Raw genomic sequence first — 26697 nt, forward strand, 5'->3', positions numbered from 1 at the left:
AAAGTGGTGGCAGAAGAATTTGATTTATACTTAACCAGCATAAATTTTAATCTAGTTAAAAAAAGAGAGAGAGAAAATTACATATACTTTGGTCATTTTTCATATCCTTTAAAAAGAACACAAAATTATTGAGTTAGTTTCATATAATTACTAGCTTCTATTATTTCATGTATATTCCCAAAATTCATGAACAACTCTGTTTAGAGATTATCTTATATTTTAATAAAAATCTGATATTAAAATAATTTTTTTGATATGTTTAATTTAATGAGAAATGAGTTTGTTAACAATAAAAGAGCCAGTAAGAAAAAAAACAAATGATCAAAAAACTTGTTACTTCCTTGTACAAATGTTTTCTGATATTAATACCATTAGTATTAGATAAGTAATGCAAACTGATTCAACTCTTTCCTTGATAAATGGTGATGAACTGAACTTAATCAAATCAGTTCAGTAAGGCACTCCAGACACTACTCAATGCTATGTAAGTATCATGCTATCACACTTAAACATCCCCTTAAAATGGAAAATGGAAGCTGTCTCCATAGCACTTATGATACTTAACAGAATAATTTCCTTTGATGTAATTTTACATATACATACTAACCATAAATTACTTTATATTTCACAACTTTTAAAATTACATACTTTTAAAAGGAGCTTGCAGATTTCATATTTTCCTTTAGCTGCTGCTTCATGTAGAGGGGTAAATTTCCATAAGTCCGCCACATTGACAGAAGCTCCATGCCTCACTAAAAGCTCAGCTACCTCATAGTGTCCATATGAACAAGCATTATGAAGGGGTACCAAGCCACTAAACAAAAAAAATTATTTTAAAGACATATAACACATCTTTGAGTTAAAATGCTTACAGTAAAAATGATATAATTCTCCTATGACACTGACTATACTAAACACTCACTTAATAAAATTCTCTGGTTTTAAAGATATAGTCATCCATTTCCAAATAAGAATTAATAATTTCAAAAAATGTCTCTTTCAATATAAGGACTTCCCTAGTTTCTTGGTGATAGATATAAATTTCACAGCAATCCTTATTCTTAAAATACATATATATCTCCAAAGAAAAAGGTCTCATTACAATACTTTTAATTGAGGTTTCATTCAGGTAATTTAAAACAATAGTACAAAGTGGTTTCTGGTTTATCATCGCTCAGATTTTCTTCCATTTGGGTTTTCCTCATGAAAACGGTATGCTTATTTATAAAATATACAATGTAATTTAGCTTATTTATTTAGGCAAATTCTACCTTTTGTTTTTGGTTTTTATTACTTTTGGTTTCCGTACATAGGTTTAAATAGTTAGGTGCCAAGCAATGAAAACTCAAAATATAAGTGATACAGAACTTCAGTAAGGAAAATAATGGTGTCAAACCATAAACCCTGTAGCTGACAGATGAGAAAATCTGGCTGCCTCATTATGAACAAACTATTCTGAGATGACTCCGAGTTCTGATTAGAAGGAAGCTGACATTCTAAAAGGGCAAAAAATGTTCCCATAAAAAAGGGTCCATTAAAAGAGTAAGTTTAAGTTGCACTTAAGACATGGCAAAAACCAGGTGCCAAGTGCCCTTTTATTTAGAGAGATCAGTGCCTTTTAAATTTTTAAAAAATGTTTTGAGGTCAGAATACTATATGCTAAAATAGGCAATAGAAACAAATGTTGGTTGCTCTCAATGCACTAGAACAAACACTCTGAAAGAGCTAGTGATAATATTGAATACTCATGTCTGATGTGATAAAAGAGACATCTATAATGGTTAATTGAAATCTAAGTTGTGTGGTTTAATTCTACAGCACTCTGGTATGTTACTGTACAGAAAGGTACTTGCTTATTTGTATTTTGAGATGATATGAAATTAACTCAGAATACGGAGGCTCATTTCAGTTAAAGCTTCCTTCTTGCATTTCTAAATAGCTTCCATGGATGCTTTAAAAACTCTGTCTAGATAAACAGAAATAATTTAGTAAACTAATATAAGAATATAGAATATCTGAAATAGTAAAAAGTGAAATTATGTTTTTATTAATACTGATGACTTTGGGATGAATGGCTTCTTTTTGGAAGAGATTATATATTTTCAATAACAAAACAAGGAATAAACAAATTATAGGCTATAGAAACACATTCATACAATGCAATGAAATATTTTGTACAGGCATTAAAAGGATGAGACGAACTATTAAGTACTGATATGAAAAGATGTTCCAGATACACTACTGGGTGAAAAAAGAAAACTGCAAAGCAGACTAGAATGGCATCATCATTTACATTAGAACCACCGCCGCTGCCACCATAGCATGCACACCCGGATGTGCATATAAAATTTCGGGAGGATTAGAACGAAATTTTAATGTTGTAATCTCTAGGTGGTAAGGTGATAGGGAATTTTCACTTTGTATACTGTACATTTTCATAATGTTTAAATTTATGCTTTAAACTTTAAAAAAATGCATTATTTTTTAAAAGCAGAAAAAAAATCAAAGCCTTAAAAAATATTAAAATAATTCTTTTAAGTCTCAAGAGAATGAATCCTGAACAGCTAAATGCTAACACATACCCTTTGTCTTTGGCGTGGACATCGGCGCCGTGGTGCAGAAGGTACTCCACAACAGACACACGATTATAGCCTGCCGCGAAGTGTAGGGGTGTAGAATGCCGGCCCTCCAAATCTCTGCAATTCACATTTTGAGAGCTGCAAAGTTGCTTTTTATGGCACATACACACAGACGAATACAAAAAGAACAATAATATTTACTTATTAGATTTTGCTCCAAAATATTGTAGGTATCTTAAATTATTATTTTCTAATGAATATTATTTTCAAAAGATTAGATAATACAAGTGATGTTTAAAAATCAGCACTGTGCTTGTCTTTACAGTCTCTATTAATATTCTTACTGCTTAGAGAACAATCAAATCTTTTTTAACATTTCCTGGTCAAAATCTTAATCAAAAAGAAAAACCCATAATAAAGCAAGCATTTGCAAGGCAACTGATGCCTTCCTTTTTTTTTTTTTTAAATCTTCATAAGGCTTTCCTTCCTGAGACTGCTTGTCATAGCATGTCTGCTTGTACTTAGCCATCCTTTGCTCAAATAAGACAAATCCAGGTTGACTGCAGAACTACCCAGAGTTCTTGTCTTCTCTGACGTGGCAAGCAAAAAGGCTCTGGAAAAATTATATTAATTCTGCCTGGGCTACCCACTTGGCCCTTTGATCCACTACAACAAAACCATTCAGTCCACAGTGCTTTATTTGATTGTTAGGGGATGTTTGTCTAACTCTACAAGTCAAACTATTTCTAATCATATTCTAGTTTTTGGCCTTTACTTCCTTCTCCTTCCAAACCTCTCCTGTCTTCTTTTCTCCTTTTGACTCTCGGGCTGCATTGTAAGTGGTGATAGATGAATTATAATATTTGAACAGTAATTTACAATTTATAAAAAAACACTCGTTCTTTCAGTGAGAGAATTACTACCTATCTGTGATGCTGATCATTATCTCTATTTTACAGATAAATAAACCAAGACCCAGTGAGGTTAAGTGATATCCTTTTCTATAGAGTTGGTAAGGGGTAGGGTAAGGACCCAAACCCTGTTTTCTTGATTATTAATCTCTTGATCTCTTTGCTACGTAGTTGGTTACTTTCTTTACCGGAATTTAGGGAAGGGATAAGAAGAAAGGCAATGAAAAGACGACAAGTCAAAAAAGCAGAGAAAACAGTGGCATTTTCTAGGCTACAAGTTATGATGGCAAGGGCTTTCTAGGTATTGACAATATTGCTGCCGCTTCTGCCACTGTAATGAGCTACTGTTACATAAAAACTAAGAACCTGGAAGATAACTGATAGTCTAAGTAAGGGTTTTCACATTAGTGGGTAAAAACAGGACTTTTCAGGTGGTATAATTTTTCCATGACAGAAAGAAGTCTGGACAGTATAAGAGAGAGGCTATAATTTCATCAACTCTATGTGGAAAAACACCAGACTCTAAATTCTGAAGAGCCACTGTCATCTGGCCAGGTCAAATATCCTATCTTTTCATGACAAGTGAGTTTGTGGCTATATTAATACTTAAATTAGAGATCCAAAAAATAAAGTTAAATAGAAATGAAGAACTTACTACATAAACTAAAAAGGCTGCAAAAATTGGTAGTGAACACCAATGATGTTTGAAGCTGCTTCATACTGCTGCTACTTTTTTCTTATGGTTTTTATCTTCTGAATTTATTTATTTTTCCAGAGAATACTGGCCAAATAGGGATGAGGGAGGGAAAGAAGGACTGATTTTGCCAGGTTACAAAAATAAAAGCCCATTCTGCTTATTAAATATTTGCTTTTTAATATTTGGAAGTTCTTTATTCTCTGTTGTTTTACATTCTTTTTGAATGATAAAGCAATTTTATATACTTCCTACCTGCTTTTCATAATTGCAAACATATTACTCAGCAAACAGCCTTTTCTTCTAATACCTAATATCTAATACTTTCTAAAGCCTCTAGTAAAAGAAATCAATCACAATTAATTTTCACTTAATTTGTGCTTTGGTTTCTTCTGCCACTTCAATTCCATTCATAAAAATAAAATTGGCCTTTATTGTAAATAGACTGTTTAGGAAACCTGAAAGCTACAGTATATATGCCAATTATACATAACACAAATTGAATTATATTACTTTGTTACATTAAAAATAAACTATTAATATGATGGGCACATAGTAGCAATGCTAGTGCTGAGATTATCACGCTGCGATATAGAAAAGGAGTCTGGCCATTTTCATATTAAAGATGTTCTTTTATTAGGATACACTTCAAATGATAAAAATATCTTTAAGAACAAATACATAATTTTAAATCTAATAAAACTTTAAAATTTCTCCCCAGTGGTTACTCCAACTGATATTTACTATTTTTCTTTAAATAACTCAGATGTTATTATAAAATGAGCTGCATATTGAAACAAAAATAAAATTTCTAGACAACAGAGCTTAGAAAATACTGTCATTTTCAACCAATGTATGTCATCAAGAGTGCTAAAATTAGTTTACTAAAAAAATCACAAAAATAGAGCTTAATAAGAAGTGGCAACATTTAGTATGTAAAAGGTAACCTGGCATAACTGTCAATACAATATTGCAATTAGCCTTTCTTTAAAAAAATAAATAAAAAGAAATATAAACAAAACCACAAGACCAACACCCAAATAAAACCCAAAACCATACCCCTTTCTACTATCTTCATCCCTATATGAATGACTGTAGATAGGAAGTGAGTTTTTAAAAAGCATATTTGATATTAGAATAAATTTTTATCTGATAAACATTAAATCTATAACCATCATTTCCATACCAAACAAAACTGATAAAATTTTCTTGGCAAGCAGAGTTATAGAGAAAACAAAATCTATCTTCTGCATATAAATAATTCCAAATGGTTCCAGAATCATAAAGGTTTCTAGAGGAAATATGAGAATCTCTTGGAAAAGCTCAAGAAACATTTTTTGAAACATGACTGTAATATTATCTAGGCTTGAGCTAGCTTAGAAATTTATGAATGCAGCCAAAAATAACACTTTAATATAAATGAAAATAAAAGAGCTTTCACATAACCAGAACAGTGACTAAAACAGTGGCTTAATGGATATAATGCATATACTAGTAAATCTTTTGTGGTTAAAGATATCTCCTGTTTATGGATCTACTCTGTTCATTCCTTTCATTGTTTGGATTTGAGTAGTTTCACTTATCAAGCTTAAAATGAATTGCGTTAGAAAAGGTTCAACAATGCTACTCAAGATATTAAAAGCAATGACTTACCTTCACAGTTTCCAAGTCTCCAGCTTTAGATGCCTCTAGAAGTCGATAGTCAACATCTGAAGTACGTATTGGTGTACTTTCTACATAAAAGGAAGGATTACTGTTGGTTTTTAAGAAATCATAAAGTAGTTAACGAGGGAAAATTATTATGCAAAGAGAGAGATTAAGGGGTCAGATTCTAAGGTCTAACATAGGGTTTTTCCCCAGTCTTTTTCAGATAAGAAATAAGTGGTTTCTTACTTCAATATATATCTATCTCATCCAAAGCCAAATTTAAATAAATTGTAAGACACACTTATCTTTCTCCATCCCTACTACTCTGTCCTTCACATTTTCTGGACAGAACTTGGCAAAGAGGCATAAAGAAACAGGACCATGAGATCGAGAACATCTTCATGATACATTGATCTTACAAAGTATTATAGCAAAAAGCTTTGCCATGGATTTTGTTATGTAAACCGAGGGAAGCCACTCAACTTTCAGTACTTAATGTTTAGCTTTTTCTTTGGGCCTCAATTTCCTCGACTGAAACAATAAGTACTACCCCTAATATCAGTGATCTTAAAAGGCCTACTAATATAAAATTTTAATTCACATTTATTGAATGATTTCAGGGAAATGCAACTGAATAAAATGTCTAAAATTGGAAGGTATGATACAAATGCTAAGTAGAATATAATTACATCAGGTTGTTAAGTATGAGGCTACAAGTATGAGGCTAACAAATGAGGTGTTTTGATTAATCCAATAAAAAAAAACCCAAAATTTCATTACAAATTGGCCTGAAAAAAAAAGGTTTTTAAAGAAAACAATCTGTACTTGATCATTCGAAGTACATTCATGGACATTAAGTGTGGCTTTTATAGTGCACATGTGTACACATACTCAGATAACACAAAAAAGGACTAAAGTCCAGGAGACCTGTACTTAGACTAGGCTCTATTAACTGTGATGATGGACAAATCACTTAATAGCTTAGTTTTTACACCTATAAAGTGAGTGCTGGTTTCCCTTAAATTCTCTTTCAGATTTAAGATATTATCATATGATCTGACATATTTCCCGAGTCCATTGTCCAAATAGGAACATCTAATGATGCTAAAAAAAAAAGGTTTTGGATTTCAAAATACTTTGTCTCTTTATAGTTTATAGTGCTTAATTCAGGAGAGGCTTTTACAGAATAAGTTATAAGAACTCTTCAACATAAGAGAAACAGCATTTATTTAGTCATAATAATAATAGCAGATAAAATGTTAAAATTAAAGAGGAAAGATGAGAATATTTCATATACTGAAGTACATTTTTTGAAATATTAACAACTATTTTTCTTTAAAAGGGAGTATATTACATTTGTTAGTTTATGGAAGTGTTGAGGAAAGGAATCGGGTCTTGCTTATCTTTATATTCCTTTTAACATGGGGAGTATTCAGAAAGCATTTGCTGAAGTGAATTCCATGTTATTTCATATTGGGGTCAATGTGTATGACAAATTATAGCTCTTTCTTTGCCTGCCCTTATTCTGTTCTTTCATGTCTCATATGCCTCCATTCTAACTGTGCATGACATTGATGGCATTTGTAGGTGTGTATATTATGCCTCTATGACAGTGACTCTGGCAGTTGGTAAAACTCACTGAAATAGCCTTTGGATATTTATAGGTAATATTTTTAGTTTATCATTTCAACAGAATAAAACAACAATTATGTATACAGAAGTAGAACTTTGAATATTTTCAGCTCCTAGCATTTGAGGGATACAATTAATATAGCTGAATTTTTTTAACTCTAAGAACTATTTGAAATTGGCACACAGGTCTTGATGTAGACTGATTTGCAAAATGGTATAATCGTACAATCAAAAAATTTCATGCAAATATAAGAATGCTTCTGAGAACTATGAGAATTTCTTAGTCCTAGTCAAAAAGTAGAAAGTAAAAAAGTTACTTAAAGATACTGATTAGGTATTATCCAAGTTATAGAGTTTTGCATCCATTATAAATCCTGAATAGGCTCAGAACAGATTCATTTCTAGAAACAACGTGAACAAGGTATTAGCTGAAAGGACATACACCCAGTCCAGCAATTTTATACAAAGAGTGCACAATTAAAAGAATATAAAAAGGAAATTAAAAAGGAAACAGGCAAAAGACTAGTTGATATGCAAAATACTGTATTAGTCAAATCCTTTATATGCACACTGGCTTTTGCAGAGTATGAAATTAAATATTTCACCTAGGGTCAAATGTTAGAGATGGGCTTCTAATTTTTTCTCTGATTCTATTCTGGGTCACCAGAATTAAAAAAACAAACAAACAATCTAAAGTTTCAAATGCTGAAAGGTAGTTTGTGATTTTAAAAAAATCTCCTGTAGATTGCCTGTTTAGCTAGTACTAGACTATAGTACTGGCAATAGGTATCAGTGGCTTATTTCAAGGTACAAATGTAAATGGGGATTTTAATATTTAATTTAGCTTTCATAAATCCTCAAATCCTCACTTCTATAAAGGATTAGGTAAAAGCAATGTAATAACTTGAGATATAAATCAGAAGAATTCATGTCAAGATTTGTTCTAAAGAACTGTCTGCGATGCTAGAAATATTCTTCATCTGTGTTGTCTAATAAATCTGTTCGTCATTTGTACTAGCCATATTTCAGGTACTGAATAGCCACTAGCCATGTGTGGCTATTCAGTACCTGAAATATGGGTAGTACAAATGACGAACAGATTTAAAAATTTTAACTAATTTAAATTTAGCCACATGTAGCTAGTGGCTACCAATTGAACAAAGCAGGTCTAAAGAAAGCAGGTCTTCAGAAAAAGTCAAACTTCTAAAACAATGTTTTAAAATGATTGTTTATAAAGAACTGCTTATCCTATTTTCTTTACTCTGACATTAATTTTGACATAAATATTGCCAGTTTACAATTAAAACTTTATTACTGTTGGCAACTACAGATTTGGGAGCTGAAAGTGAAAATTTCTAAAAGTGGCTCTCAAACCTGATATTAACAGGTATATTCAAATGAATCTTTAAAATGTTACCCAGAACAGAATCCCAACAACTTACTATATATCATATATATGATATGTGCATATTTTAAGAAGTTGTTATTGAGATAACTGGAAATTGGATTATTTAATGTACATATAACTGGAAAGTTCAGCTAGTTCATTTTCCAAAGACTATAGACATACGAGTTTCTCGTAGAAATATTAGTTTAAAAAATTATATCCTCTTCCAAACAAGAAGAAGTTCCCCTTTTAAAAAATCTTTCTAAGGACAAGATGCTACCATATAATTATATTGTTTGTATTATCTTTCCAGGTCAATAACGAATATGAAGAATTAAACTAAAAAGTTCTGGCACATACTAAATTAAGCATTTAATTAACTTTATGATGTTTTACCTAACAAATCAATTTTTAAGAATGATCAAAAAATTTAACATGTGATTCCAAAACGAGGTAAAGACATTACAAAAAAAGAAAACTATAGGTCGATATCTCTTATGAACACTGAGGCAAAAATGTTCAACAAAATATTAGCACACCAGTTTCAGCAATACATTAAAAATATCATACACCATGATCAAGTTTGATTTATTCCTGGAATGCAAGGTTAGTACAATATCCACAAATCAATTAATGTGATACAACACATTAACAAATCGAAAGATAAATACCACATGATCATATCAATAGATGTAGAAAAAGGGTTTGACAATATCCAGCATCCATTTATGATAAAGACTGTCAGCGAAGTGGGAATAGAGGGAACATACCTCAACATAATAAAGGCCATATATGACAAACCTACAGCTAACAGCATATTGAATGGGGAAAGGCTAAAAGCATTTTCCTTAATATCAGGAATAAGACAAGGATGCCTACTTTCACCACTCCTCTTCAACATTGTATTGGAGGTCTTAGCCACAGCAATAAGACAAGAAAGAAAAATAAAAGGCAACCAAATTGGAAAGGAAGAAGTAAAACTCTTGTTATTTGCTGATGACATGATACCATATATAAAGAACACCAAAGATTCCACTAAAAAACTGTTAGAACTGATCAATGAATTCAGTAAAGTAGCAGGTTACAAAATAAATATTCAGAAGTCAGTGGCATTTTTATACACCAATGATGAACTTTCAGAAAGAGAAATTAAGAAAACAATCCCATTTCCAATTGTGTCAAAAACTATAAAATACCTGGGAATCGAATTAACCAAGAAGAGAGAAGATCTGTTTTCAGAAAATTATAAGTCATTGAAAAAAGAAATTGAAAAAGATACAAATAAATGGAAGCATACCGTGTTCATGAGTAGGAAGTTCATATACCATGTTCATGAGTAGGAAGACTCAACATTGTTAAAATGGCCATACTACCGAAAGCAATCTATAGATTCAATGCAATCTCTATCAAAATAACCAATGGCATTTTTCAGAGAGCTAGAACAAATTATCCTAAAATTTATATGGAGCCATAAAAAACCCCAAATAGCCACGGCAATCTTGAGAAAGAAGAACAAAGTTGGAGGTATCACACTACCTGATGTCAAACTATACTACAAGCCTACAGTAATCAAAACAGCATGGTACTGGCATAAAAACAGATACGTTGATCAATGGAACAGAATAGAGAGCCCAGAAATAAATCCATGCCCAGATGCTCACTTAATATATGACAAAAGAGGTAAGAATATACAATGGGGTAAAGATAGTCTCTTCAATAAATGATGCTGGGAAAACTGGACAGATACATGCAAAAAAAAGAAGCTGGACTATCCTTCTTACACCGTATCCAAGAATAGACTGAAAATGGATTAAAGACTTATATGTAACATCAGAAACCATAAAACTTCTAGAAGAAAACATAGGCAGTAAACTCTGTGATATTACTAACAGGAATTTCTTTTCGAGGAGATTCATCTCCTAGGGCAAGGGAAACAGAAGAAAAAATAAACAAATGGGACTACATCAAACTAAAAAGTTTTTGTACAGCAAAGGAAACCATCAACAAAACAAAAGGACAACTGACTGTTTGGGAGAAGATATTCGCTAATGATACATCTGATAAGGGTTTAATATCCAAAATATATAAAGAACTTATACAACCCAACAACAACATAAAACAAACAATCCAATTAAAGAATGGGCAGAAGACCTGAACAGATGCTTCTCCAAAGAGGAAATACAGGATGGAGGTTTCTCAAAAAATTAAAAATGGATGTATCTTTTGACCCAGCAACTGCTCTTCTGGTTATTTATCCAAAGAAAACCAAAACGATAATTTGTAAAGATCTATGCACTCCAATATTCATGGCAGCACAATTTACAATAGCCAAGATATGGAAGCAACCTAAGTGCCCATCAACAGACGACTAGATAAAGAAATTATGGTTCATATATACAATGGAATATTACTTAGCCATTAAAAAAAAAAACAAAAAAAAATGGAATCCTACCATTAACAACAACATGGATGGACCTAGAGGTTATTATGCTGAGTGAAATAAGTCAGACAGAGCAAAATAAATACCATATGATTTTGCTTATATATGGAATCTAAGCAACAAAAAGAAAAAAACTAATCAAAAACAGACTAACATATAGTGGACAATTTGGTGACAAACAGAGGGGAGAGAGGGTTGTGGGGCTGGGAGAATGGGGTGAAGGGTTAAAGAAGTACAAATTAGTAGTTGATAGCTGGTCACGGGGATGGGGAGCACAGCAGAGGGAATAGTGTCAGCATTAATATGAGGGGCTAGGTGGAGGGCAATGGGAGGGAGGAAGCAATTGGGGGGATCGTTTTATGAACTATATAGATGTCTAACCAATGCATTCTATACTTGAAACTAATTTAAATAAATAAATTTAAAAAATTATTTCACATGTGAGACAGTATTTATCTTTTACCAGGAGTCATATATTCTAACCGCATTCATTTAGAAGACACTATAAAAGCATTAATGAATCTAATCTGCTCAATTTATTCAATTCTTTCCTCTGCCCATTTCATAAATTATCTCTAATAATTATGTATAGTCTTGTTAAAAATTTTGATGTAACAGCTATATGTTTGCTTGATTTATGGTTACAACTTATAGAAACTAACTTAAAATTCAGTACTAAATCGTTCTTAGTAAAAAGTTTAAGAGAAAAATTTAGAATGTTTTAACAAAAAATCACACCTTTTAGAAATTATAAGAATATACTGAGAAGGCAGAAATATTTCTCAGTCAAAGAAAGCTTATCTTCTTTAAGCAAATGTACTATTGCTTTGTAGAAACAGAAAGTTAATTGAAGTCCTGTTTTTGATAGTTCAGGCTTGAAATTCAATAATAGGAAATTTCATTCCTTTAGCTAGATCTTATTTGTTTTGATAGTGAAGATGCCCTAGACAGGTCTTACTTCAACTGTCTAAAGACCACCATATAAGACTGAAGTAGAATGATCAGGATAAGAGGGAACTAGCATGAGGAAAATAAATCCTAATAATAGCTTTCACAATGTGGCACAGTGTTACTCTTATGAGGCTGGTTAACTCTGATTCAGCTCTAAAAACATAAATCCTGATCTCCGTAAGTCTGGAAAGGTCCTCTACTTCAGTGTCTAATAGTGATTCTCAATTGGGTTGTACTTTTCGGAGGCCATTCAGAAATTTATAGGGTCAATTTTTGTCTTTTAGTGTAGTCATGTCCAAGCGATTACTATTATAATAATTATAAATTATTTTATTGTAACTTACTGTCATTTTTCCCTTTATATTATAGTTAGGACATTTACTATATATATATTTGGAAGGTATATGTATAATTAGATCAAATCAGTTATTAATTCATTTCTAGATAGTAAAGGGGATGTTATAAAATATTCATTATCAAAAGGGGCTCTGTGACTGATGGAGTAAAGAACCACTGGATTATAGGTAAGAAAAAGAACTAGGACTTCTGATTCCTCATCTGTTGCCTTCTCCATTTTACTCTTCCAGTTTTTTATGTCATTCTGGAGCAGATATAATCCACAGGTAATATTAAAGAAATGAGAAAGAAGAGCCAATTAAATTAAAATTCTTTTGTATCAAGTTAATTATTTTTCAGCAAGTGAACTGTGTTATTTCATCTAATTTTGGGGCTTTAGAAACTAGTGTCTATTTTTGTATCAGTTTTATGTTTGATCTTCCTCAATAAACTAAGTAAAGTGGCTAACACTGTACCACTTAGCCAAATTTCATAATTATATTTAAACCAGGAAAAGACAAGATAATTTCAGAAAAGTGCAATGAAGTCACGAATTAAAAAACACAGGTCAGAATATAACACATGGAAGAACAATTAATTAAAGATCATTACCATATGAATGATTGGTAATTTTCTCTATTTGATAGATTTTAGAGCTACCATAATTTTACACTGTTTATATGAGTTTTAATTAACCTTTGATCATAACACATGAGTCAGGTTTTGAATTTAAAACTAAAAAAATTAAAGAGGATATTTGCTTCCTTCTCATGATATCTACGGATGGACAGGGCCGCAGGCTAAACTACAAGCAAGGAAAGGCAGGAAAAATAGTCAAACAACAACAAAAAAATTCCAAAGAGCTACTTAAAACAAGAAGTACAAAGTTCATCTGGGTTTATCAGGGACACAGAAGAGAAAGAATAGACTGCAATGGTTACGTATTTCGACTTACCACTCAGAATCTGCTGCACTGCTTCATTTCCCATCTGCGCCGCTGTAAAGCCTTGTAAGGAGATGATGGAGGGATCAGAGCCATAAGTTAGCAGGAGGCGGCAGGTCTGCAGGTGACCTGCTAGGGCAGCTCTATGCAAAGCAGTCTGACCAAGAGTGTCCAGTGCATTCATCTGAAAAATCATTGGGTAGGCACATAAAATTGAGCATCTATTTTATCTCCTTTTATTCTCAAGCAAATAAATTCTAATGAGAAAAACTGTCAAAACTTTTTGAAAAATGCCACAGATTATTCATTATTGTTTTGCTCACTGGTTCTGAAGAAATATTACCTTCTTAAGTTACCCTTCTCTGACCACCCTATTGAAAATTACAACACACCTATGCCTTCCCTGAATGACTGTCTTCCTGTCCATCCTCCACCCTCTGCCACTCTCCTCGAAAACTGGAATGTAAGGTTTCTGAGAGCCAGGACTTTGTCTGACATCCACTGACTATCACATCAAAGATGTACATTAAACACTTTTGAATTAATGGGTTTTACCGAATTTGTTCTCAAGATATAAAGACAACAGAATATGTAAGCAAAGACAAAGTAGTTCATTATATTTTTCTAATTTTTGTAAATAATTATAATAAAATGCCCTAATTACAAACATATTTAACCAAAAAAAAAAAAAGATTTGAATATTGAAATGTTCCATTTTTCAAACTCTGAATAATAATTGAGCTAGTTTTAAGACTCTTAAGACAATAATACACTTTGGTAACATTTTCATAATTTGATCAAACCTAACTGGTTCTAACTTGTTTTCCAGGATGCCCCAGCAAATACCTTCTACTCCAGTCAGACCGAAGTCCATGTTCACTGTACATACTGCTTCTTTCAGAGAAGCCTTTCTTTCTGCCTTTTCGGATTATGAGATCCAGTGCAAGTCCCCCCTCTTCTAAGAAGCTTTTCTTGATTACCTGAAGACTTGATAATTCCTTTTTGAACACCTATGTCAATTCAGCACTATCTTATAAATTATTAACACTGGGTTAGTTTTTGTTTACCAAGTAAAACTAAGGTTATGGAGAATATAGACTATTATATAGGTCTTCTAGGTCCTCTAGAAAATTCCTGTGAATGGTACATAATAAATTCTCAAATATGCTGGTCGGTTATTCAAAATATTTGTGCACACTCACCAAGTGCAAGATAAAAAAAAAAAAAGGATTTAAGACAATTGATCTCCCTTTCTCCAGTCTTTTATTGCTGCCAGCAAGGCTGTTACACTTCTTTAGGCAAGAGTTCATCTTAATTGTTAATGGTGTTTCACAAAATTCACCATGAAATACCAATGTATTTAATTATATCATCTTTGCCATCAGAAAAATGACTGTTTATACACAGAGAGCATAAAAGCAAAGCAATTAGCATGTACTGACAGAAAACACAAACTGCTAAGCTAAACTTGAATTTTTCTATGAATAGTTCTTTGTTATTTCTTCACCACAGGAGAAAAACGTAAAACTGAGAATATTCTAATCATTAACAATCTTCTGGAAATTAGATAAGTAACCCACTAAATGATTCCAGTCATAGGGATAGAAATCCTCAATGCAGCTTGTTAAATAGTGGGAACATGGTTTGAAAATTACTACTTTAAAATACAGCTCAGACCAAGTTATTCCTCAGCTCAAATTTAGTGACTCTTCAATGCCTTCAAATAAACCTGAATAAATCCCTTACCATATCATTTAAGATTACATAAAAATTACTTTTACAGCACCTTCCTATTATGTTTTTTCATCACAATCTGATAGGGCTGCTGTGCTCCAGCTTTATTAGATTACACAGAGCCCCACTTCATGAAGGTATGAAGGTGTGAGTTTCCAAAATCATTGCCTTTGGTCAAGATTATCCTTGTAAACACCTTAAAATGCAATGGTAGAGACAGCCGTAAAGTTTCTCAGTAAATCCAACACTAGCCAGTTTTACCTCAGGTGTCTTAGCAGATGGACTAACAGCTGATAAAGTGCACTATGTACCTTTAAACATTAAAAATACACATGTGTAAGAAGAGGTTCTCCCTACAAATATATATTGTGGAACTGAGTACAATATAGAAAACAGAAGATTCTCTTCTATCTTTCACTCACTTTGGCTCAAGCACTCGTGGAGTGAAATATTCGGCAAAAATCACCACTCACTAAAATTATTTAAATTATTATTTCTTGTTCTCTCTCTCTGTTTTGGAAGGAGTGGTCCTGAATGCAACTCCACTGTGTGCTCTGCATTCTCATTTGTCTACTGTGCTATTCTCTCTACTTTTCTTTCCCTTGTATTTACCTGTCAAAATTGGAACGAAGTTATCACCAAAGAAATCTCAAAAGAAAGGGATGTAACTAACATTTATTAAGCACTTACTAATATTAGGGTCTGTGTTAGATGCTATTTGTAAATTGGAAGCTATTTAGAAGCAATGACTATGACAATCTTAAATTTAGCTTTCTCTGTACCCTCCTCAAGAAATAAACAATGTCTAGGACATAGCTGGGGCTCAGAAACTGTTTCCTGAATTAAAAAAAAAAAAAAAAGAATCTATAAATGGTTACTGGAATTAATTTGTAAAAGGAACTTTTTGGCTAAAAAATAAAATTGCAATCATTTGAAGAGGACTGACTGAATTTCCTAGGAAACTAAATCTTGATCATATACTGAAGCTTTATGTCCCCATCCTTATATTTACATATATATTTATATGTATATTTATATATTATATATTTACATATAAATATATATGGTATTTTTCTCATTTCTATAGATAGTATTATATTCTAATATTTCAGAAAGCCAAAATCTTAAAGTATAAGACATTGGTATAACACAAAATTCTTAGTAAATGTATATAATTTTTATTATGAAAGAACGCTGTAGTTCTCTCAAACTCTAAATGGTATCATAGCAACGAAAGATTATAGAGCGCTTTATCAGATAACAAAGCTGAAGCACTACAAGAAGTCACTGAAAGGTATCAGCGAGTAATATAATAGAAGCACTCATTCTGTGGAAAGAAGTAGAATAACAAAACTAGAATAATTTGGTGATACTCTGTACAATCCACTGAGAAAGAACAACAAATGGATGACAGGGTAAATATTAGACATTCTATAAGGGTTTTTGTGAGGAAGAATTATCGCTCATTAGAAGTGAATGTCATATATTTCTCAGATTCCTTAGGACTCAAGGCTTGTCCCTCTTTGTGGTCAAAAGATGAGTGTGGCTTCTCCATGCATCAATTCCATGCAATCTCATCCAACACCAAAAAGGAAGTATTTTTATACATCTATTTTAAAAGAGAAGATACCTTTCCCAGCAGACTTCTCCTTATGGCTGGGATCGGAAATGTTTCCTGAACCCATCCATACCTGTACCAGTCACGAGTAAGGAGAATGAGATTACCAGAATTGCTTCAGACCCAGCCTTCCCTGAAGCTCACATACCTGTACAAAACAGAGTTCTATAGGAGTTGGCAAGCTATGATCCATAAGTCAGTTCCAACCAGCTGACTTTTGTACTACCTGAAAGCTAAGAATGGTGTTCACATTTTTTAATGATTACATTTTAAATAGTTATATAAGTACCTACAAAGAATCTTTGACTTTGTTTCTTGATCCATAAAACCTAAAATATTTGCTATCTGGATTTTTGAGATAAGCACTCCTTTTCTGAAGCATGGATGAAAGGGAAAAATGATTACTGGATAGAAAATCGACTGTTTGCTTGAGTCATTACAGATCTTCTAATTGGTTCAAAATTTTAAAAAAAATTTAAGGTTCCTAACTGCCTCTTATACTTAACTTTATCAATACCCTTAATGTTCTACCTTTGTTTATTCTTTTATCAATCGGTCAGGAGATATAATCAGCCATGGGCTATAACCAGAGCTCTCTAAGAAGGAGTCAACCTAATTTTTTCCTCCATATATTTTGAGGTGGTTCAAGAAGTGCAAAATGTGCATGCCTTCCAAAGTAAGTAATAAATTTGATTTGAGAGAGAGCAGTAACTATTTTACATGATTACAGATCAATTCCTACCTCCTGATTTTTTAAATGAGTAATCTGGAAGGATTTGCATTACTGTTCTAATTCAGTTTCATGTGAAGAAAGGTGATATTTTGGAGCTAGTGTAATTTCATTTCATTGTGATCACAGAGAATTACAAGGAACTCTAATGCTTAAAGGAGATTCTCATAAGTTTGGATTTACTACCTTAATTTCTACCATCCTATAAATTCGGTAAATAGCAAATGACAGTAATCCACTGAATTGGAGAAGCAGAAAAGGAGATTAAGTGACCTGCAGATGTCATCCACAATGTCATTACTGGAAGCACTGAAAAAAAGGGCCAACTAAAGTACAGAATAGAGCCCATGACCCAGAAGATCTCTGAGGCAACACTGTGTTTCTGTATTCTTGACTTTGACAAGTATGACTCACACATTGAGAATTCTTCACTCACACAAAAAATTTAGGCTTAATAACATTTAAAAGTTTCTTTACAGATAAGAACCAAATTCTTAAAAAAACAAAGAAACAAAAAAATACATTCTAGTATTATACATATAATTAAGTGCCTCAATGGTCATCGAGCTGAGCTAGCAAATAAATGAGACTGCTACTCACAAGGATTCTTCTAGAAACTTTCAAATTAAATACATATGTAATTGCTGTCCATAGTTTTGTGTTTTCAACCTAAAATATATATTTGACAGATTTATTTTACATATATCATCAATTATTCTTCATATTTAAAAGAGATACAACTTTAATTCTTAATATAAATTATTTGGAACTACCAACATACATACCTACTGAAGACATTTGGGAATGTTAAATCAACTGTTTCAGACCCAGTCCACCACAAGGATATGACAGAGGATGTCCATAAAGATGCTTACCATTCAGCACTAAGGAGGCTATTTTAACTAAAGTATAGAAACTGCCTCAAATAAGACAAATGCTACATTTAATGTGTTATGTCTCAACTGCGGTAATTAAATGGTTAGGAATGGCTTGAGATATATATTCAGAAGGTGTCAGAAGAGTAACATGTCTGGCATTTTTAAAGACAAAACATGCTCCCCTTTTTTCCCTTGATTCAAGAGATAGCAACATGAGGTATGTATCTTTATTTCTATTGAGCAGTAACAACGATTTCCCTAAAGATGATAATTGGATAAATGATAAAATTCACAATGGCATTTGGCTTAAAATATAGAGGACATAAAATTATGACTCAAACATGCCAAAACAGTTCTGGAAACCAGCAAAGAGCCTCTAAGGAAATGGCTTAGGGGAATCTTTCAATATTCTAATCTCAAAAAGCTAACCTTGAGGCTGAGTTCATTTGCCTCCTAAATTTAAAACTATTATTGTCTATCTCACTCATTTGGTAATTAATCATGGACTGTTCTGTGACATTTCTGTAATTAAGCATTTATTGTTAACTCACATTATAATTTTACTTAAACTGTGAACATATTATATGTATGTCTCAATCTCAAAACCTGATTTTAAGTAACCTGAGAGTTGATACTAGTCTCTGTATTCCTTTAGCTGGAGTGACAATGTGTTTTTCTTTCCCCAAATCAGAACACCTTAAAAGTGAAAGTGAACAATGAAAAAAAAATTAACAGGCATTAATAAATATACAATAGAGGAACAAAAGATAGCGACCTGAACCAGGTCTATGTTCTGGTGGACAGAAACTATACCCTAGGGAACAGGCAGCAGGCATATTACAGCCTTTTTAGCTGTAGGGAAAGAAACATTATCTCGGTATCATTCCCTCTTTACAAAAACCTTAAAAAGCTATTTTTTTGAATACTGCTAAATGATTACACCAGCTATTATACATAAACCTTGAGTCCACATTTCTGTAGTTGGTTTCTTGAAAGAAAGTAGTTTCTTAGGAAGTAGTTATCTTCCTGAAGCAGGATGCCACCTACCTATTCAAAAATTTCCAATGGCTCTTCAAGTATTATGAGAACAAAATCAAAACTCTCTAATTGAGACTACCAAGATCTTGCTCCAACATAACTTTTCAGATTTTCATTATTCCCCTTTTCTGTACCTACTAGACTAATCATAACTTTTGACTAACAAATAAATTCCTTTGCTTTCCTGATTGAGGCAATTGTTTAAAATATATTCTTTGGAGTTTGTCTATTTCTATATACCTAATTCCTGGACATTCATAGCTGAAATTTTACTTTCTCCACGAAATTTCTCCATTCTCTCCCCGAGCCTGCCAGTACCAATGAAAGTAATTATTCTCTCCTGTGAACAGCGGTCTATCTGTACTTCTTTTATGTTACCACTTTCTAATCTGTGTAACAGATATTCAAATAGACTGTGTTAGACAAGACTATTATTAGATTTTAAGTTCCTTTAAGAGAAGAATCTTGATCAAACTGAAACTTCATATATACTCCATAGAAATAAATATAATGCCTTGTACTTGAAACGTTTGGTAAATGAACAGCTTGCAAGAACAAATTAGTAAATCCTGGTGATAAAGAATATTGTTTTCAACATACTATTCTGTATACTAAACAAACATGAGAGACTATGACAGAGTAATTAGTATTTTATTTAATAGGTTTTCAATCTTTTAATGTAGAGTATAGAATTTGTCTAACGAGTTAAATATTAATATTGAAAGACATAAAACTTAAGTGTAGCAGAAAGCCCACTTAGTTTAGTATTTTATGCTTGAAAAGCAACAATATATTATTTATATAATAATGCAGTTTGGTACCCTCAAAATAGGTAATAAATCTATAAAACTCTGTTCTCTTTCATTCTAGCTCATACTAATCTTTTAATTAAAAACACCAATTGTCTTCTTAAAGTAAGGCTATCCAAATTTTTGGATCAAGCACCTCATGAATAAAAAATGTTTTAAAAATATTCTCAATATACATATGTGCTCATTTGTAAATTATAACCAAGTAATGCTACATTACTGTATTATATGGTATTATATAACTTGTACAAAAGGAGATATTATAAAGGATGGGAAAGAGATGAAACAATCAAAAATTTAAAAGTATTTTAATTACTAATGGTACAAAATATCTTTTGGCTCAATTTAAAAAAAATGAAAAATCTTATAAAGAATTGTAATGTAGAGCCACTGGAAAAGACGCATTGTTAGTAATGCTTATTAAATCACACTGCTTATTTTTAATGTAACTTACTAATTATGCTAAGGTTTTAACTGAAATTCTGCTGGTAAAATTGCATCTTTCTTGATGTTCTTACAAACTCATTAGGAGGTGCTGCATTAAAACATTTTTAATAAATTAAAAAACCACCTAAACACAAATTAAGACTTTTAAAATAGGTTGAAATTCTGTTTTCAAGTTTTTAAATTATGTAGATATATTTACTGAGTGATATATTTACATCATTTTCTTTTGGCAATAAAATACAAAAAAACTGGACATTTTCTAAAATCTATTTTTAAAATGTCCTCTTCATTTTTAAGTTTTTTTTTTAAAACTCACTTTCTCATTCACTCTAAAATATGTAACTTTTACCTTTAAGGATCTGATTAAGTTTCTTTTTAAAAAGAAGTTCCTACACACAAGTAATAGTCATTTGTTACCAAAGAACTATCAGCAAATTTTCAACTCTCTTATTTTCATTAAAAAAGACAAAAACAAAAACAAAAAAAGCACATGGACGCACACAACAGCTAAGTATGACAATTCTTGAAAATACTAATTCATGAAATAGCCAGACAACCTCTTTATGCTGTAAGACTGTCATGGTCATTCCTTCTGATTATCAACAGTGGTATTTACAAAGGTTCTACCATTTAGGATAATGTCCAGACATCTACTCATTTGGACATATGTAAAATGCAGTATGTTTCAATATGCTGAACGTGAACAGATGAGTGAGTTTGTCACTGTCAGTCCTTCCATACTCAAACTCTCATTCTTCCTTAGGAAATATCTTGGGCTCAGACGTGACTCAGACAGGCTGACACATGAATCTAATGAGGCTGCCAGCATCAATCTGTATATGAACTATTAACAGATATTAATTTCTTTATTCTTAAATAAAGATTACTATTTTCACAAATTAAATTCTTTAGTGTTGAAGATGAGAAAATTATTATCATTACGTTTGAAGGAATACAGATATTCTTGAAAATAAGTAGTGATATTTTGATTATCACTTATACAAACTATTTTCTGATAAAAATGACTATTGAAATACATGTGATGTTGACTGTCAAAATATATTAATTCCAGTATTAACATAAAACAATACAAAGTTAAAATGTACTTCCAGTGATAAGACTGTAGCGATATTTTATTGCTTTAAAGAAGAATGCCAGTAAAGTACAATAAAACACAGGTAATTATTTTAATTAGCAACAAGATTTAAATCAGCTTTAAAGGAGAACCGATGAATTCAAATACATGCTAACAGTCTTTTATAAAATTACTTTTCTCTCTAATTTTCCTGAAGAAATTAATAGTCTTAAGATCAGCCAGCTACTTGACACCAAGTCTGGCACTGTATTTCAGGTGTGTGCCTTACCTTTGCTCCATGCTTATGCAGAACTTCCATGACATCGTTGTGAGCTCTTTCTGCTGCAACATGCAGAGGAGTCATGAAACTGGAAAGGAGAAAAGGAAAAGGTAATTTCCTAACTTTTATGACATTCCTTTTTTAAGAATTAAACAACTCCTTCTGCAATTATACTTACTCTTTATTTTTTTCATTTACATTTGCTCCTTTTCTAAGTAACAATTCTGTCACTTGTTTTCGTTTGGGATGCAGAGAGGCCACAGCACAGTGCTATAAAGTAAATAAAAGTTAATAAAATAAACTTCTACTTAAAAGTAGATTTCTGAATTAAATAGCATATTTTAACTATTTAGAATATTGTAATCTCAAAATATGCTTATATATTTTACATTACGAAGATAATCAAAATTTCTCCTAAATATATTAGAAGTACAAAAACATAAGCCTTTAAAACAAGATGACATATGCTCTTAGTTAATAGACATCTACTATATATTTATTTTAAGGTATTAGAATATTGCCTCTCCAAAGCTACGAAAATCTATAACTAAATTACTTGACCCTTCATTAGGTTGTCAGCCACATAAATCAATATTTCTTAAACTCTTCCACGAGGTACTCCTAGCACTACAAAAGAATAAGCCTATAAGCCCAGGGACAGGCAAGAAGGTACTAGATCTCAAGGAGCTTAGAGGGAGAAGGATTCAGAAATTTTATGTCTTATCCTATATTTATACAATTTTTATATTGAATTTCATTTTATATTAATGTATTAAAATTTAAAAAGTAAAAAGCTATTTTCTAATGAATAAAATGAATGCTCCAAAAATGCAAGTCGGGTTTATTCTGTGGCTTTGAGTCTCTCCTGGCATAATGCTGTGTAGCTTGAATGTATCTGAACCCCAGTTTGAGAGCCATATATTCAAGTGTATATACAGTTGGCCCGTTTCAGTTTGGTAACTCTTTCAATGTTGTTTTCGGCACATACTGACTACAGTTTGACTTTTTTTGTGCCAGATGTATATGTGAGAATGTTAACTAAAGTACATGGAGAGGTTTGTGATAGAGGCATCACAAATGTTTAAATTCTGAATTCAGGAGTAATCTAACCAGACCTATACCTGAAAATGTGGTCAATGAGAGAAAATAAACTAATTTTTCTGAAAGTACATTAGAAAGAAAAACATGAATAGTTTTTAAAAGACAATTTGTACAGTCTGAAACAAAAGAATTCATAATCTTACCACTTTTTATATAATGAATTGTAATAATTCTGAATATATTTGCTCAAAAAGATAATGCAAGTATCTTTGACAATATTTTAATCTTCTATAGAAAAACAAATATGGTGTTTATCTAGCAACCACAAGAAAAAAAAGATTCTACAGATAAAATCATATTTTATACTTTATGAAAGCATTGGCCACAAAGGTACATCTGTTACAATATGGTTGGGTAAAAAATGTAAAAATAATTCCCAAATCGAGGTTAAGCATTAGAATTTTCTCACTCATTAAAAGCAATCACCTCCTGAACCAAATGCAGAAATCAATACAACCAACATTAAAATCCAAATTCCTGGCACTTCAGATACTAAAGTTACTTTAAGGTTTCTAAACTGAAAATCACATTTTGTGCTCACACTACTACTATGGACCCATGGGCTGGATTAACAAAATCTTACCAGTGCAGTTTCATGAGACTGTGGCTGTTTGAAATTAATGATTTCCAAGGCAAGTGTTTTTTTAACTTTGGCTAGGTCTGCTTCTCTGGCTGCTTGTAGTAAAGAATGACCTTTAAATTCATCTGTTAATGACATAATAGTTGACATAAAAAAGATTTAAAATCTTTAAAAATCATTAGCATAATTATAAAGTAGAAAAATTATTAACTTTACATCTTCCTCTTTTAGCAACAGCAAGAACACTGCGATATGATAAAGGTGCAGGAGTTGAAGGTGTAGATTAATGAAAAATTTTGAAATCTATATGCTCTGAAGTAAGACTGCTTTATACTCTTAAGAGTTCAAAAAGATACACACACACAGATACTCCAGAAAAGTTTTAAAACAAGCAATCTAATTGTCCACCAAATGGAAACCAGTTAAATAATTTGGATATACTTATACACTGGAATATTTTACAGCTTTTCAGGAAAAAAGACAGATCTATATATACTGATGTGATATACATATTATTAAATGAAAATTCAAGTAGCACAAGAGAAAGGATATGTTGATCCAATTACTACTACTATTGCTACCACAACTAAATGTAAGTAATGATATAAGAAAATATTTAGAGAAACATCCACTAAAATATTAATAGTGATTATGTCTTGGCACAGATGTGGAAAGAATTGCATTGTGGGGGAATTGCCAGAATTTAAAATTTTTTCAAAGGACGATATTTTATGTATTATTTATATAAGCAAGTAAGAGATTTTTAAAAAGGCATTTCTAAATTGACTGCATAAATAAGAATCCGATACTGTTATTTATTACAAAAATATAGTCTTATTTCCTATTTTATAAGTTTGGTTTGTATTTTGAAATGACAACATATTCATAAAAAGTTGAAAATTGTTCAAAACAGAAGCAAATGATGTATGACCTAATATATTACGTAACAATTCCAGACTCTCTCACATTCAAGCCTTTGCATCTGCCTGGTACTGAATTTTTTCTCTTTTCTTTTTTCTCTTCTCCTTTGAGGGCCCCATCTTACTTCCTTCTTTTCCCTCAAAAAAAAAAAAAAAAGAGAGAAAGAGACAACCTACTCAAAGGAAGAAGATATCTGCAAATGATATATTCAATGAGGCGTTAATACCCCCAAAATATAAAAAACTCATACAACTGAACATCCAAAAAACAAAGAATCCGCTTAAAAAATGGGTAGAGGGTCTGAACAGACATTTCTCCAAAGAAGACATACAGATGGCCAAAAGACATATAAAAAGATGTTCAACATCACTAATCATCAGGGAAATGCAAATCAAACCACAATGTGATATCATGTCACACCTGTTAGGATGACTATTATAAAAAAAATCAAGAAATAACAAGTGTTGACAAGGATGTGGAGAAAAGGGAACCCTTGTACACTGTTGGTGACTGGAAATTGGTGCAGCCACTATAGAAAATAGTACGGAAGTTCCTCAAAAAAATTCAAAATAGAACTACCACACAGCCTAGCAATCTCACTCCTGGGTATTTAACCAAAGAAAACGAAACACTAATTCAAAAAAATATATGCACTCCTATGTTCATTGCTGCATTATTTACAGTAGTAGCCAAGATATAGAAGCAACCTAGGTGTACAATGACAGATCAATGGACAAAGAAGATATTATATGTATGAGAGAGACAGACAGACAGACACACACTCCTTATTAACTACTTACTCATCATTTAAGGTCTCAGTTTAAACGCCCTGCATAAACCTTCCAGACATTACTCATTATTGGGTTAGGATTCCATCTTATAAAGTCCATTGCACTTGCACTTGGCCTTATATCACAGGACATATTACACTGTCTTATTTGCTACGGTAGTCCTATCACCTAGTACAGTGCTTGAAACGCTCAACAGGTATTTGTTGCACATATGCTGCATATTTATAAAATAAGTCATGGTGTTTAGTAATACATTACCACTGCTAAATTCTTCAAAGTATTAGGACTTTGAAACTTCAGAAACCCAAAAGTGACGTCAAATAAAATGAAAGTGAACCAGTATTTTCAAAATAACAAAATTACAGATTTTCATTTAATGACAAAATTAGAGAAAAATAAAGTGAGAGAATTATAAACTATCATATGAAAGGACCAGGATCCTAACAATGGCAAAGGACAGTGATGTATTGAGAACTGATGTCAAGCAGAAAGTATGGTTTTGCTGAGTTCATCCATCAATCTTTTGAATTCAGAAATTTAAACTGAACTCAAATTATACTGGCTTTTTTTCTAATGACAAATGTTCTATGAACATCAAAATGATAAAAGCAATTCTACATTTTCAGTTACTCCTTAAAGTTCAAGAAAAGTAGTTCAGAAAAAAACTAAAAAGGCAAATTTATGAAAAGCATAAACAGTAAGACTGCAGTAGAAAGGAATTATGATGCAATAATACAATTAAACAGTACAATATTTTCTCAAGTAACAAGAAGTAAAATATCCCTTATCTTTGCTCTTTAGAAAGCAGCAGATTTCTGCCCAAATTGACTTTGATATTTAAAACATTTTACTGACAAATAATCAAGAATAAAAAAATAACCCAGAGAATGAAAAATTTATCAACTACGTAATTGTCCTTCTCAATGTGAAGGTTATATAAAAGCCTGTTTGTAAAACTTTAAGAAAGCTAAATAGTTAAAGGGAGGGTGGTAAAACTGCAAATTACTTGAACTTACCCTGAAAACTTAGTATTTATAAAATGCCTTAAAAGTTTCTCTTTCTAAAAGAATTCTAAAACAAGAATGAAAGCTACTGTCAGTATTTTCCGTTTCCATATGTATAGAACCCCAACTACCTTGTTCATCTGGCTTCATGAAAACATCAAATAAAAAAAA

At 31.8% G+C, this 26697-nt stretch overlaps 1 protein-coding gene across 1 annotated transcript in view; it reads right to left on the minus strand.

The window, feature by feature from the left end:
- TNKS (tankyrase) overlaps window positions 1-26697 on the minus strand; it is a 176742-nt gene that overhangs the window by 26806 nt on the left and 123239 nt on the right. Inside the window, exons 9-15 of the mRNA XM_039846461.1 lie at window positions 23814-23935; window positions 22308-22399; window positions 22139-22217; window positions 13533-13704; window positions 5838-5917; window positions 2583-2728; window positions 649-814 (exon numbers count right to left, since the gene is read on the minus strand). Of these exons, the coding sequence (XP_039702395.1) occupies window positions 649-814; window positions 2583-2728; window positions 5838-5917; window positions 13533-13704; window positions 22139-22217; window positions 22308-22399; window positions 23814-23935 (857 nt within the window). The remainder of the gene's footprint in view (window positions 1-648; window positions 815-2582; window positions 2729-5837; window positions 5918-13532; window positions 13705-22138; window positions 22218-22307; window positions 22400-23813; window positions 23936-26697) is intronic.

The sequence above is a fragment of the Pteropus medius genome, unplaced genomic scaffold (genome assembly GCF_902729225.1).
Source record: "Pteropus medius unplaced genomic scaffold, Ma_sr-lr_union100, whole genome shotgun sequence".
Classification (NCBI taxonomy): Eukaryota; Metazoa; Chordata; class Mammalia; order Chiroptera; family Pteropodidae; genus Pteropus; species Pteropus medius.